At 47.1% G+C, this 12799-nt stretch overlaps 1 protein-coding gene across 2 annotated transcripts in view; it reads left to right on the forward strand.

Annotated features, from left to right (window-relative positions):
• Positions 1-12799, forward strand: part of LOC118001841 (synaptotagmin-like protein 3) — a 94615-nt gene that overhangs the window by 64366 nt on the left and 17450 nt on the right. For both annotated transcript variants that reach the window (XM_034992003.1, XM_034992005.1), the window contains 2 exons: positions 569-693; positions 7346-7480. In XM_034992003.1, coding sequence (XP_034847894.1) covers positions 569-693; positions 7346-7480 — 260 coding nt within the window. The remainder of the gene's footprint in view (positions 1-568; positions 694-7345; positions 7481-12799) is intronic.

Here is a 12799-nt window from a genome sequence, read left to right on the forward strand (position 1 = left end):
TTTATTCTCGGCCACTATTACACTGCAAAAACAAGTTGTATTTCCAGGATTTGCTTATTAAAATAATTATAGGGGTACCCTGAATGTGCTTCCACCTCTTTTCAGAGGGTCCCAAGAGATGATATTTAGTTATAAGTCTTTGTAAGGAACCCCTAAAAAGCCGGCTGGTTTGTGAGGTTGCCTTTTTTGTGCTTGGACAACCGGCTGCTCGTGGTATGTGGCCCAGGATGCAGGGTAACCTGTCCGGAAGACCTCCTTCTCGCTCCCGCCCTGACGGTGGCTCTCTGCCCCCAGAAGCACGTGGCCACACGGTCACCTTTTGGGAACCCGGCTCTTCTGTCCCGTGCACGGCGCGGTGTGGCCCGTGTCCAGCACGCCGTGTCTGGGGATGCTCCCCCCGGCCCCGGAGCTGGGTGTTGGATGTGCCATCCTCCCCACGCAGCAAGCCTCACCTCGGGAGACCTTGGGGGCTCCTCGGGGTGTGGTTGCAGGGGCTCCCAGAGGAGGGCCCCACGAGTCTGTCAAAGCTGTGCGCTCCCACCTGTCATCCCTTGTATTTGTTTTCTAGAGCTTTCCAAGTCCCAGAACGACATGACCTCTGACAAGCAGCTCCGGGCCACGGGTCCCAGGCAGCATGCTGGCCAGACGGAGAGGAGGAGCCAGTCGGACACTGCTATCAACATCACCACCAGGGTAGTCCCCAAGGCGCCCGGGCCGCCCCGAGAGCCGCTGCCAACCCATTTCCTCTGTAGATTTCGTCTCTTATTTTATTTTATTTTATTTATTATTTTTTTTAAAGATTTTATTTATTTGCGAGAGAGAGAATGAGAGACAGAGAGCATGAGAGGGAGGAGGGTCAGAGGGAGAAGCAGACTCCCCGCCGAGCAGGGAGCCCGATGCGGGACTCGATCCCGGGACTCCAGGATCATGACCTGAGCCGAAGGCAGTCGCTTAACCGACTGAGCCACCCAGGCGCCCTCGTCTCTTATTTTATAGCACCACATTAAGCATTCTGAAAAAAACGTAATTTTAAACCCCTCTATTGGGAAGGCCTGGCCAAATGACGGTCAAATTTCAGGGTCGATTTGGAAAATAGTTGAGGGCAGGGAAAAGCTTCGGCCTAATCCCGAGCCCCTGGGACTTCTGGGTGTCTGCCGGAACTCCCTCTGGGCTTCAAGGCCACCCCAAAGGCAAGGGGACCACCTGCGGGGCGAGATGGGCCAGGTGATTCCCTCAGGGAGGGTCAAGAGGCCTTTCTACTTGGCAACAACCTCCAGTTAAAATCTGTCCTGGTCTCTGATAGAAACCACTAAAAACATAAATGCTGCATGACCCCCGGCAATCACGAGGGAGGCGCTCTCCGGGTATCTAAGCTGCAAGAGAGAGTGCACCTAATAAAGGCTTTTAAGGAAATAGTCTGGCTTTCCACCAGGATTAACCAAGTCTGAAGCAGATGCGCTGGGACAGGGGAGAAAGCGACTTTAGAATCAGAACACCTGCATTCTGGTCCAGCTGAGGTGACCTGGCTAGGGCAGGTCCCACCACCTGGCTGTTGACAGGGTCAATAGGACCACTCTGGTTGGCTGGACAGGGTAGGTTCCCCTTCCTGCAGCTGCGGGCTCCACTCAGGATGTCCCCAGATAGACTCCCCAGGCAAGCGGAGGGGGTTAACCCCCACTCTCCTGCGGGAACTTCCACACACAATCTCAAGGTTTCAGATTCTGCCTCCATCCATGACCCTTTACCTTGGGCATGTCACATGAACTCCCTGAGCACTGATGTGCTCTTGGCGAAATGAAGCGGATAATTCTCGTTCTGCCCGAGGCGCAGGCCGCTTGTAAAGATCTCCCGAGATAATACAGTATCTAAATCGCTACCTAAGCCATCTAAATATACTATCTAAATTGCCAGTCTTTCTTACTATGTGCCAGACTCCACTCAAGGCTTTCTCTGGATCATCTCATTTTATCCTCACACTATCCCATGAACCATGGATTGCATTTGGCCCTGTTTTGCATTTAGGGAAACTGAGGCTTAGAGTGACGAAGTCACATGGCTGGGGTTACATAACCAGAAAGTGGTGGGCGGTCTTGCTTTGGAGGCTGAACTCTGGAGCAGCTGTTCTCAAGTTTAATGTGTGTGTGAGTCACTTGGGAATGTTGTCGATATGCAGAGGCTGATCAGGAGATTTGGGGCAGGTGTGAGATGCAGCGTCTCCGATGAGTTTCTGAGGAGCTGTTGGGTGAGCAGATGATGCTGCTGCCACCCCTAGGACTCCCTAGATTGAGGAGAAGGCATCTAGAGATGTATTCGGAAGGTCTTTGAAACGCCGAAGTGCGAACAAGTGTTCGTTCCCGTGGGCACCCTGGGGTCTGCACAAACACCATCCCAGCCACTGCCCTGGGTCAGCAGATGGAGCATAAGTTAGTGCGCATTCAGGAGACCCTGTGTTAATTCTTACAAAAGTACTGAGATAGATAATGTTACTCCCATGATAAAGATCTAGAGCCTGAGCTTTAGCCATAGGGTAACCGTCCTGTCAGATAGATAGATAGATAGATATAGATGGATAGATAACTAATTAAATGTGGGGCCAGGAGTAGGGTCCAGGTTTGTATGGTTCTAAATTCTATACTCATAACCTCCTCATTCTATGCCCCATGTAAGGAGGACAAATGAGGGCCGCAATAATTGGGATGAAGCCCCTCTGATGCTAACCCTCACTAAGGTTACCAGGCACCGTTGTTGGCCTGCTGGGTAATTGCAAGGTTGTCTAATGGGACCAGGGAGCTTGAGGGTAGAAGCGAGGAAGACCAGGGACGGCCATGGCCAAAGAGCACCCATCCTGCAGACACTCCTCCATGCACGTCCAGTTTGCTGCCATGCTCTTGGCAGGACGTGCTTTCTACCTTTTGCAGGCATTCTCTCTCCCCACCTTACTTGAGGATATGGCTGTTTTAAGGAGCAATTTAGCCACATGTTTATAAAGTCCTCAGCAATCATGGCCTGCTCTATAAATGCTAAATAATTACGGGGTTGAAATATAAAGAGTACATCTTTAAATAGGACGTTTGTCAGACTGCAATTACACTGCCCTAGCTGGCGAGCTCATAAAAGTCACACTCACATTTTCATTGGAGCACTCGGGAGCATTTTGCCCACATCAAGCACACGACGTGGTGCCCTTTGGGAGTAGGGGACATCAGTGCCCACTTTGCAGGTGGCTAGGCTGAGGCACAGAAAGAGCAGATAACTTAAGACCACATGGTGACGCTGGGCTGGTAACTGAGAAAGCAGCTCAGGCTCGCTTCTCTGACCATTAGGTGTGAGCGGCATGTTCTGAAAATGTCCTGTAGAGACCCTCCCTTCAGCATCTGGGCCAGGACTCTTGAAAGGCGACTTCTCTTCCCCGTCCTTTGCGAGCTCCTGTGCATCCCCGTGGGATTTTATTGCGCATCTTATTAACGTGTGGCGGATCTACAGTGGCCGAAAGACACGCACCTGTTAACCAGGAAGGAAACACAAGAAGGGTTTGGGAGGGGCTGTCTCTGAGGAGAGGGAACAAGGACGCAGGCGGGGAAGAAACCTTTCTTTTATTCTATGCCCCTTTATGTGAAGTTTTCCCACGTAGGTCTGAAATCTGAAGAAACCACTGGGCCCTGGGCGCAGCGCTCCTGCATACCTTCTCTCCCCGCACCTGCTGGCCCCACTCAAAGGCTGAGCAGCCAGAGGAGAAGAGGGGAGGCGGCAGCGTGGGGTTCAACTGTGCAGACACTTGGTCCTCAGACTTGAGGGCTGTGGATTCCGCCCCCCGCCCTCCCCCACCCTGGGATGGTCCTAGGAGAGGCAGCCTCCCTCTCAGCTGGGATTTGATGTTGCTCAGAGCATGGCCTGTTGGCCAAGCCCAGCCCCGGGGTTTTCTGATACTTCAGCTGCAATCTCAGCATGGCAGGGACCACTCCCTTTCTCTTATTTAAGATCAGCAAAAAAAAAAAAAAAAAAAAAAAAAATCCCAAAGGCACAGATCGTGTGGTCCCAGGGAGTCCATAATTTGATCAAATCAAGCCTAATGTTTATTGATCTTTCAGCATAGAATATTAAACTTATTAACTCCGTGCAGAGTAGACCTCATTCGGGGCCATCATTTTTCTCTGTAATCTGGCCCGAACTAGATAGTTATTGAAATACATTAAAAATCACAGGGGAAAAAAAAAATGCCTGTCTCCACAAGGTCGATAAGCTGCTCTTTGAATCTTGATGCCCTTTAATGGCACGGACCTGACAAAGTCATCCAGGCCCTTCTGAATTTACTGGGGAAGAGTTGAACATGACATTTCAGGTTGATTCCTTAGTCAGAATAGGCATGTTCTTCAGAATAGTGTCGACTTTTCTAATAATTATTTCAAAATATGTATATTTGCACTTAAGCTTCATTAAAGGTTTTCCAGAATCCTAACATATTTAGAAGCACAGTCATCACTGCCTATGAATTCGACCTGCCATGTGATCACTACTATAAGGATAGTTCTCTTTGTTCCTTTTCAGAACTTTCTGTCATCAGTATTTTTTTTTTATGATTTAAAAACTATGTTGCCTTAGGGAAAATGGAATTAAGTGATTATTGAACACCTCAGTGTCACAAAGCTTTATATTAATATTTAGCTCATTTTATTCTTTCTATGCTGGACTGATGGCTGCCTTGTTGCTGTTTCACATGGCATCTTCCACATTCTCCAAGGCCATCCCCTGACGCGCTCAGAGGGTAGAGGCCTTGCGGTAGGAGAACCTTCTGACTAATTCTTCCTACTTCCTCCCACTTGGAGTTTCTCTGGAAAACTTTCCTCCTGCCTCAGAAATGGACGTTCTTTCCCAGGCACGGGGTCCATCCTCCTCTCTCCCCTCTGGGACCTTGCTCCTTCAGCTCCATGCTTTTCCTGTCTCCATTTCTGCTCAACCTGCAAGTATGCCCCGATCTTCCCCATCTTAAAAAAAGGAAGCAGCATCTTTGGAAAGATTCTCTTCAAGCTGCTCTTCCATTTCTTTGTCACAGCCTAAATCCATGAAAACATCCTCCGCTCTTGCTGTCACTGCACTTGGCCTGCTTTGCCCTCTCTCCTGTTCACTCCTAGCTTCCGTGCAGTCCATTCCCCATGCCAGTGTGACACTGTTACCCGGGGCGCCCCCAGGCACCCCTGATTGAAGAGCATGGTGGCCAGTTTGAACATCATCCTCGTCAGTGACTTTGTCGCCTTTGGCACAGTTGACCAGAATTCCATTCTTTTCTTTAATTACAAAAATGATTGTATTGCTTTTATATATAATAATACCCATGCCTATGCACTAATGAGAATTTAGAAAACAGACGAGGAGGAGGAGGAGGAGGAAGGGAAGAAGAAAAAGCAGGCACAGCGTTGAGCCAGGACAGTCACTTGGAGTACGCATGGACACCCGCTTTATGAAAATGGCATCATGGGGCGCCTGGTGGCTCAGTCGGTTAAGCAACTGACTCTTGGTTTTGGCTCAGGTCATGCCCTCAGGGTCGTGAGATTGAGCCCCGCATCAGGCTCCGCACTCAGCACGGAGTCGGCCTGGGATCTCTCCCTCTCCCTCTGCCCCTCCTCCTACTCACTCTCTCTCAAATAAATAAATAAATCTTTTTTAAAAAGGCATCATGCCACACATCCGCTTTTGTAATTTGCTTTCTTAAGAACCTCTGACATTATATTTTAATTCCTTCCATGTCAATACATATATATCATCATTTTTTACAACTACTTTTTAGGGCTTATAATTCATGCTGCCAAACTGCCCTCCTCTGGGGTTGACTCAGTTTACCAGACCACTAGAAGTGGAGTAGCCCGCTTTTCAGCACTTTTGCTGGCACTAAATGTTACACTTTCTATTTTAATATTTGCTAATTTGACAGGCAATTTTTTAAAAATCTGCATTTCTTTAATTTTAGGTGAGTCTTTTCTCATTCTCTTTTCTCCTCTTTGAACATCCTTCATCCCTGAAATCCTTCCCTTGGATCTGCAACTCTTCCAGCCTACTGTCTCCTCCCCTGGACCGGCTCTTTGGTGTCCCCAAGCTACCTGTTCTCTGGACAACCTGACACATCAGGAATCTGTCTGGCCTCTTGAGTCTCTGCGGTTGCATGGTCGCTAGCAGGTGCAGGAACATGCTCCATACTTGACCCTCATGATGGGACCTCCACTCGTGATGCCCCACCTTTGAGTCTCTTCCCAGCCAGGCTTCAACCTCCCACTCAGGTCATACTTCCCCCAGAGATCATCCCAACACCCTCTTCTGCATCAGCTCTCCCTCCCCTCTTTTCCATTGACTTGGCTTGTGACTCCATTTCAGTGGTGTATCTATTCCTGACCAGCTAGGCGAACCCCTGGAGGGCGGACAGTGCATCTTCTCCTTCCCCTTCTCCTCTGTCCCCCCCTTTCCGCCCCAGTACTTAGAGCAGTGGGTCAAAGATAGTGTTGCTTAACAAATGTCGGACGGACCTGAGCTGGCGCTCTGGGGATCGAGAGCATAAACCATAAGAATAATCTGGAGCTAATCACTTCTTTCACTTGCTCGCTAATATTCTCAGTCTTTCACTCCTGAAAATTACAACTACACTGCAAATGTTATATTTCTGAGTCCCACTTCCAACCCGGCACCAAAATCTAAAGTCTAGATTCACAAACTTCGTGTGAGTTCAGCCAGGAAGAGGTTTCCTACCTTGTGCGTTGTGTTTGGGAGTTTCTAACCTCTGCCACGTGTGGCTCCTGAGCATTTGAAATGTGTCTAGTGCAACAGAGGAGCCAAAATTATTGACTTTATCTGCTTGTAATGAATGGGAATTTAAATTTAAATAGCCACATGTAGCTAGTACCTACCACATTGGAAAGCACAGCTGGGTACATTCTAGAAGAGGTACTGACTATTAAAGTATTTTGATAAAATTAAGAGACATTTTGATTTTCCCCTTTTTTATAAGCACATTAGAGCTCAAACTGATAGGCTAAATATTGGATTTCATGTGATTTAATGCAGGGATCCTTATTAAGGTCAAAATGTGGACTTAACTTCTTTAAGACTTATTAATCCATAAGTGATCCACCCACCACTGCTCATGAATATCCCAGTGCTTGCTGGTGCCTGCCGGGGCCCCGCGGGTGTGTGTGTATGCATTTATCCAAGCAGAAATGTGCTCTCTTACTCAGCACCCAGAAGTTTGCGAATGAGTGTCATCGGGTCATAGATGCAGGCTCTGCTTGTTGTAGTTACCACATTTGAACAAAATCACACTGGGACGCAGACCCCATTATTAATTCTGTGTTTCCTTTTCCAGAAGGCAAGCGTGCCGGATATTCTGAAACCTCTCGATCAAGGGAGTCCCAGACGCCTTACTAGCCCTGTTTTGAAGCAAGAGGATCTCTCATCCAGGCCAATTCCCAGCACTTTATTCTCAGGAGGCTTGAGACACGTGAGTCTCATCTAATTCCCTGGACCCATGATGCTTGCCTGTCAGCATGATGTCAGGTTGGGTTGGTAAGCGAGGGTAGGAGGGAAGTGTCGTCCTGTGGGATGAACTGGCACAGGACAACACAACTTGGAGGTAGTTGGGAGCGGGGGAAACCTGGCTATACTTTGATGGTTTTTCTTTTATACACACAGATTTAATAATAAATAATGGTATTTTGGGATGAGAAGTTTTTACTTTCAAAGACATCTAATTTATCAGGTATTTCTCTTACAATTATTCCTGGGTTGTGTCTACCCACAAGTCATGAAGACATCCTCCTGTTTTCTTCTAGAAGCTTTATGAAAGTTTTTTTTAATATTTTATTTATTTGACAGAGACATAGCCAGAGAGGGAACACAAGCAGGGGGAGTGGGAGAGGGAGAAGCAGGCCTCCCGCAGAGCAGGGAGCCCGATGCGGGGCTCGATCCCAGGACCCTGGGATCATGACCTGAGCCGAAGGCAGACGCTTAATGATTGAACCACCCAGGTGCCCCATGAAAGTTTCATTTTTATGTGTAGGTCTGTGCTCCAGCTCCTTGATGTCGTGAATGGTGGTGTAGGTTGAGGCTCCTTGTCCCACATGGATACTCAGTTATTCTAGCACCAATTATTTAAAAAAGACTCTCATTTCCCCCATTGACTTTGGTATTTGTTGAAAATCAAGTAACCATGTAAGCATGGGTCTTTTTCTGGGTTCTCTGTTCTGCTCTGACCTCTCCGTGTGGGCTGTGGCCCATCCTGATTACTGTAGGGAGCCGTGAAGTCAGGTAGCGTGGGTCCTCCAGCTGTGCTCTTCTTTTTCAAAATATTTTAAAGATCATCTCTGTTAAGAGGCAGACCTTTTAGTCATTCATTTGTTTAGTTGAAAACATCGAAGGAATGCTGGCTTTATGCCTGAGATTGTGGTATGTGATGTGACAGAGCCTCGGAGGATGGGTCACCTCACTGTCATAGCTCTTGAACTTACTAAATAATCTTAGACAATCACAAAGACTCTCCAAACGTCAGAGTCCTCATCAAGGAAATGGGCATCAAGTTTGTTCTTTTTATTTCACTGGGTTGTGTTGAGAATCCAAATGCACTCATTCCGTGGTGTGTTAGAGTGGTTAAGAACTCAGCTTCTAGAAACCACCTTCTTGGTTCGCATTCCAGCTCCCCTAGTGTGACCCAGAGCGCACCCTTCAACCTCTCTGTGCATTGGGGCGGTTGGGTTTTTACGGAAAATGGCATTCACTTTAGAAAATGATAAACTTCCCCCCGTCCCCCAACTACATGAATATCTGGTGAAACGTTAAAAAGTCGAGGCAGAAGCGGGCCAGACTGCACGCTGAAGGACGGCTAACATCCCTGCCTCGTCTACTAACTGCGGGCGGCCCCCACCCCGCCCGTCACCGCGTGCGCCTGCCTCTCTCTGCGCCTACTCTGCACCCTCACTCCTCACAATGTGGGGCCCAGCAGTGCGGGCATCACCTGGGACCTTCCAGAAATCAGGGTCTCTGGCCCCGCCCCAGACCTACTGGGTCAGCCTCTGCAGTCTAACAAGAGCCACCTTGCCCGGGAAGCCTACCCCTGCCCTGCCCTGCCCTGCCCGCCGTCATCCTTCCCTTCTCTCTGTTACTCATGGTCTCCTCACCTTCTACCGTGTCCTTGCTTTCCCTGCTGGGTATTGTCAACTGTCATTCCGGTGCCCGAGCTGCACCTGCCACGGAAGGAGCACTCAGCAAAAACTTGCGGGACCGTGGCACGGCTCCTTACCCGACCGACTGTGGATGGAAAGCCTACTGTGCAAACTCCTGAGCCAGGTGCTTCCCCATCAGTCGTTTGCACAACGATCTTGCCAGGTGGATACTATTACCCCATTTCTGAAATGGGGAAAACTGGTTCCCAGAGGTCGAAGCGAACAGTAACCTTGGAGCTCTGACTCAACACCCGGGAGCTGTGTGAGTCAGGGCTCTTTGTGCTGGCCCCCGGATTTGGTGAGCTCTCCAAGGGAGGGGGTCCCCTGGCCGCACCCCCGGTTCAGCTGCACTTGCCTGGGGCGGACCCACACCTAGGAAACCTTTCCCACTGGTGGGAAATGCTGCAGCGGTGAGGAGAAGCGGGTGAGTGTGTGTCTCGCACCCAGGCTCGGTTTCTTAGGGCAAGTCCTTCGAAGCCACCCCGCAAATTCAACACGGTTCCCTTCTCCCTGTCTTCTGTGCTCTGATCTGTGCCCTTCAAGTTACCCTCGTGAGGTTGAGTTATTCCGTGATTACGCCTCACCTGTTCCCTTTAGACTGAAGCAGTGTTTGTCTGAGGAAACTAAACTCCCACAAAGCAAATACGGATTATTGCTTCGAGCCCAAAGATGTTGCCCGTTCTCCTGACAGACATTGACATTCTTTAAGAAGCAGGAAGTCAGAGCCAGAAAAAGCTTTACTAAATCTCTGCTTAGTACAAGAGGAGAAATACAAAGGGGCATTAAGTAGGGGAAACAACCTCCCAGGTCGTTAAATCAGTGCCAAATGAAAGCAAGTGCTATTTTGGGGGTCATCTTAGCCAAATTTAGAAGTGATACAGGTCAGTGTGGGCAAGGGTGTGGAGCTGCAGACATTCTTAGAAACTGCTTGGTACGTTTATTCAGAGGAATATTTGTAGCTATGAAAAATAATGTTGAAGAATATTAATATAGAAAATACACATTGGTAAATGAGCCTATAAGGTTACAAAATAGTCTTATAGTAGCACATATTTATAAAAACAAAATGGTTCTCCTACAGACATTGCAAACAAGTGAAAGGATTATACCAAAATTTGACCCCGGAACGATGGGGTGATGCTTTTCTCTTAAAATTTTTCTGGGGGCTCATCTGTATTTCCTGTATTTTTTCCATAAACGTGTAATGTTTTGGGAGGAAAAAAATAGTTTGCTTTACAAAAAAAAAGAAAAAAGAAAAATCCAATCAGAAGGAGTGGGAACTTGGTGGTGTGAAGAAATACATTAATTTTTTAGACTTCCTACAGGAGAAAAATTCCTACCAGAGTTCCTGTCTGGTTTTTAATTTTGTTTATACTTCTGTTTAAAAAAAATCTAAAAAGGAATGCATTTATATCAGTGTTTTCATGCAGTTTACATTTTTCCTGCCAGAAGGTGTTGTGATTGGCAGGAGTGACCACGTGAAGTTCACGTTGGAACTCCTTAGATATAGAGGTTGGCAGAAGTTTGAGAGGGAGCAGATTTTTAATCAAAGAATTAAAAAGTCCAACTCCCCAGGTGTTTTCTTTAAAGATAAATTTGAGACGTGGGATGTCATCCTGGCATTTCGGTCACTTCGAAATAGGGACTGGCTCAAAACTGTTCACTTGGTCCATCATACAGAGGTGTGTGTGGAAATTCTTCATTTTTCCATTAATATTTCTGAACTTATCTGGCTCTACTGATTTTTTAAAAGAGTTGTATTTAGCTTTCTACACATATTAATGTGTTTTTGTTAAAAAACAGAATAAAAAAGGATGACTATATTATGTCCATTCATCTAATGGAATACTGTTTGGGAGTGACAATGAATGAGCCCAAACCACACCTGACCACATGGATGAATTTAAAAAACAGAATATGTGCACAGTAGGAATGCTAATTATATAAATTCCAAAATCAGGTGAAACTAACCAGTATGTTGTTTGGGGGATATATACATATGTATTAAAACCATAAAGAAAAACAAGGATGATTAACAGGAAACTTCGAAACAGCATTTACTCAGGGACAAGAATGAGAAGAGATTGGACGGGGCGGGGTGGGGGCAGGGCACTGCTGAGGTCCTGCTTATGTTATTTTTCGACATCTGAGTGGTGAGGCGCATGGATGTTCATTCTATAGTTACTATTTAACTAGAGGTATCCATTATATGTACTTTTAAAATGTTTCACAGTGGAAAAAAAAAAGGAGAAAAACAAAGGAAATGATTTGCTTAGCTTACGAAGGACGACCACATTGTGTGGCATTTTCCAAATGGTAATGAATGTCCTATACTCAGTATGCATGGGGACGGTTCTAAGTCTCTACGTGCATTAACTAACTGAGCCTCATCCCAATCTTATGAAATAGATCCCCATTTTACAGATGAGGAAACTGAGTCTACAGTGGGTAAGAATATTGCTCAAGATCACCCAGCCACTAAGTGTTGGGACCCGGGGCCGAATGGAAGCCTGTCTGGCTCCATGGCCACCATCTTGACCACTCAGCAGTAATGATCTCAGTGTGCTCTTGGTGATCAGGATTTTTTATTTATATTTTTAAAGAATACAGTTGATGGTTGAACAACGTGAAGGTCAGGGACACTGACCTCCTGTGCCGTCGAAAATTCGTGTATAACTTCCAACTCCCCTAAAACTTAACTCATAGTCTACTGTTGACCAGAAGCTTTACTGATAACATTTATAGTCAGTTGACATACATTTTGAATGTTATATGTATAATGTACTGTATTCTTCCAGTAAAGTAAGCTAGAAAAAAGAAAATGTTAAGAAAACCACAAGGAAGAGAAAACATGTCTGCAGTACTGTACTGTGCTTACTGGAAAATTCTGCACAGTCAAACCCACGTTGCTCAAGGGTCAGCCGCAGCTGTGGTTTCCGCTGACCCCTTGCTTCCTGCCTTTGTGAAAGGAAAGGGCATCGAGGCTTGCTTGCGGTTACCGTAGCTAACGCGTGCCCTTCGGAGAAATCACCGAATGCTCCCTGCCTGCCTTAGCTAGTTCTCCTTTGCTTGTGCTCAGATTTCCTTTTCTTTCAAACCCCAGCAGCACCATGGCTCGAATGAAAGTCCGGCAGAGTTCTTAGTGGCTCTCCTCGGCCAGCACTTCTGGGTTGCCTCCATGGGCTGCTCAAAGTTGCAGCTTGCTCCAAGATCCTGTTCTGGCTACAAAGAAAATAGAACCAGAAAACCTTCCCAAGGCAACAGTGGTAGAGACATAAATTATCTCGGGAATGTGGTTGACCAAAGGACGTGCTCTGCTGTCCTTTCATTATCTCAGGCTATACTTTCCCTGGCTAAGCGGGTACAGCAGCCGAATTGCTCAGAGACACTACAGTAAGCTGTTGGCCCAAGGAGTTCGGCACCTCTGTCCTCTTCCAGGTCTACTTCTGATTCTCTGTGCAACTTTTGGATGGGTCCCAGCCCACTTTGAGCTCCCCTAATGTACTTATGAAATGAAGGATGAGTATTATAATGCTTTCTGGATGCATTATAATTCTGATCACCAAGCTGGATGAGCCAGGGGCAACCTTCTCCACACCCCG

The sequence above is a fragment of the Mirounga leonina genome, unplaced genomic scaffold (assembly GCF_011800145.1).
Source record: "Mirounga leonina isolate KUSES-001 unplaced genomic scaffold, KU_Mleo_1.0 Mir_54, whole genome shotgun sequence".
Classification (NCBI taxonomy): Eukaryota; Metazoa; Chordata; class Mammalia; order Carnivora; family Phocidae; genus Mirounga; species Mirounga leonina.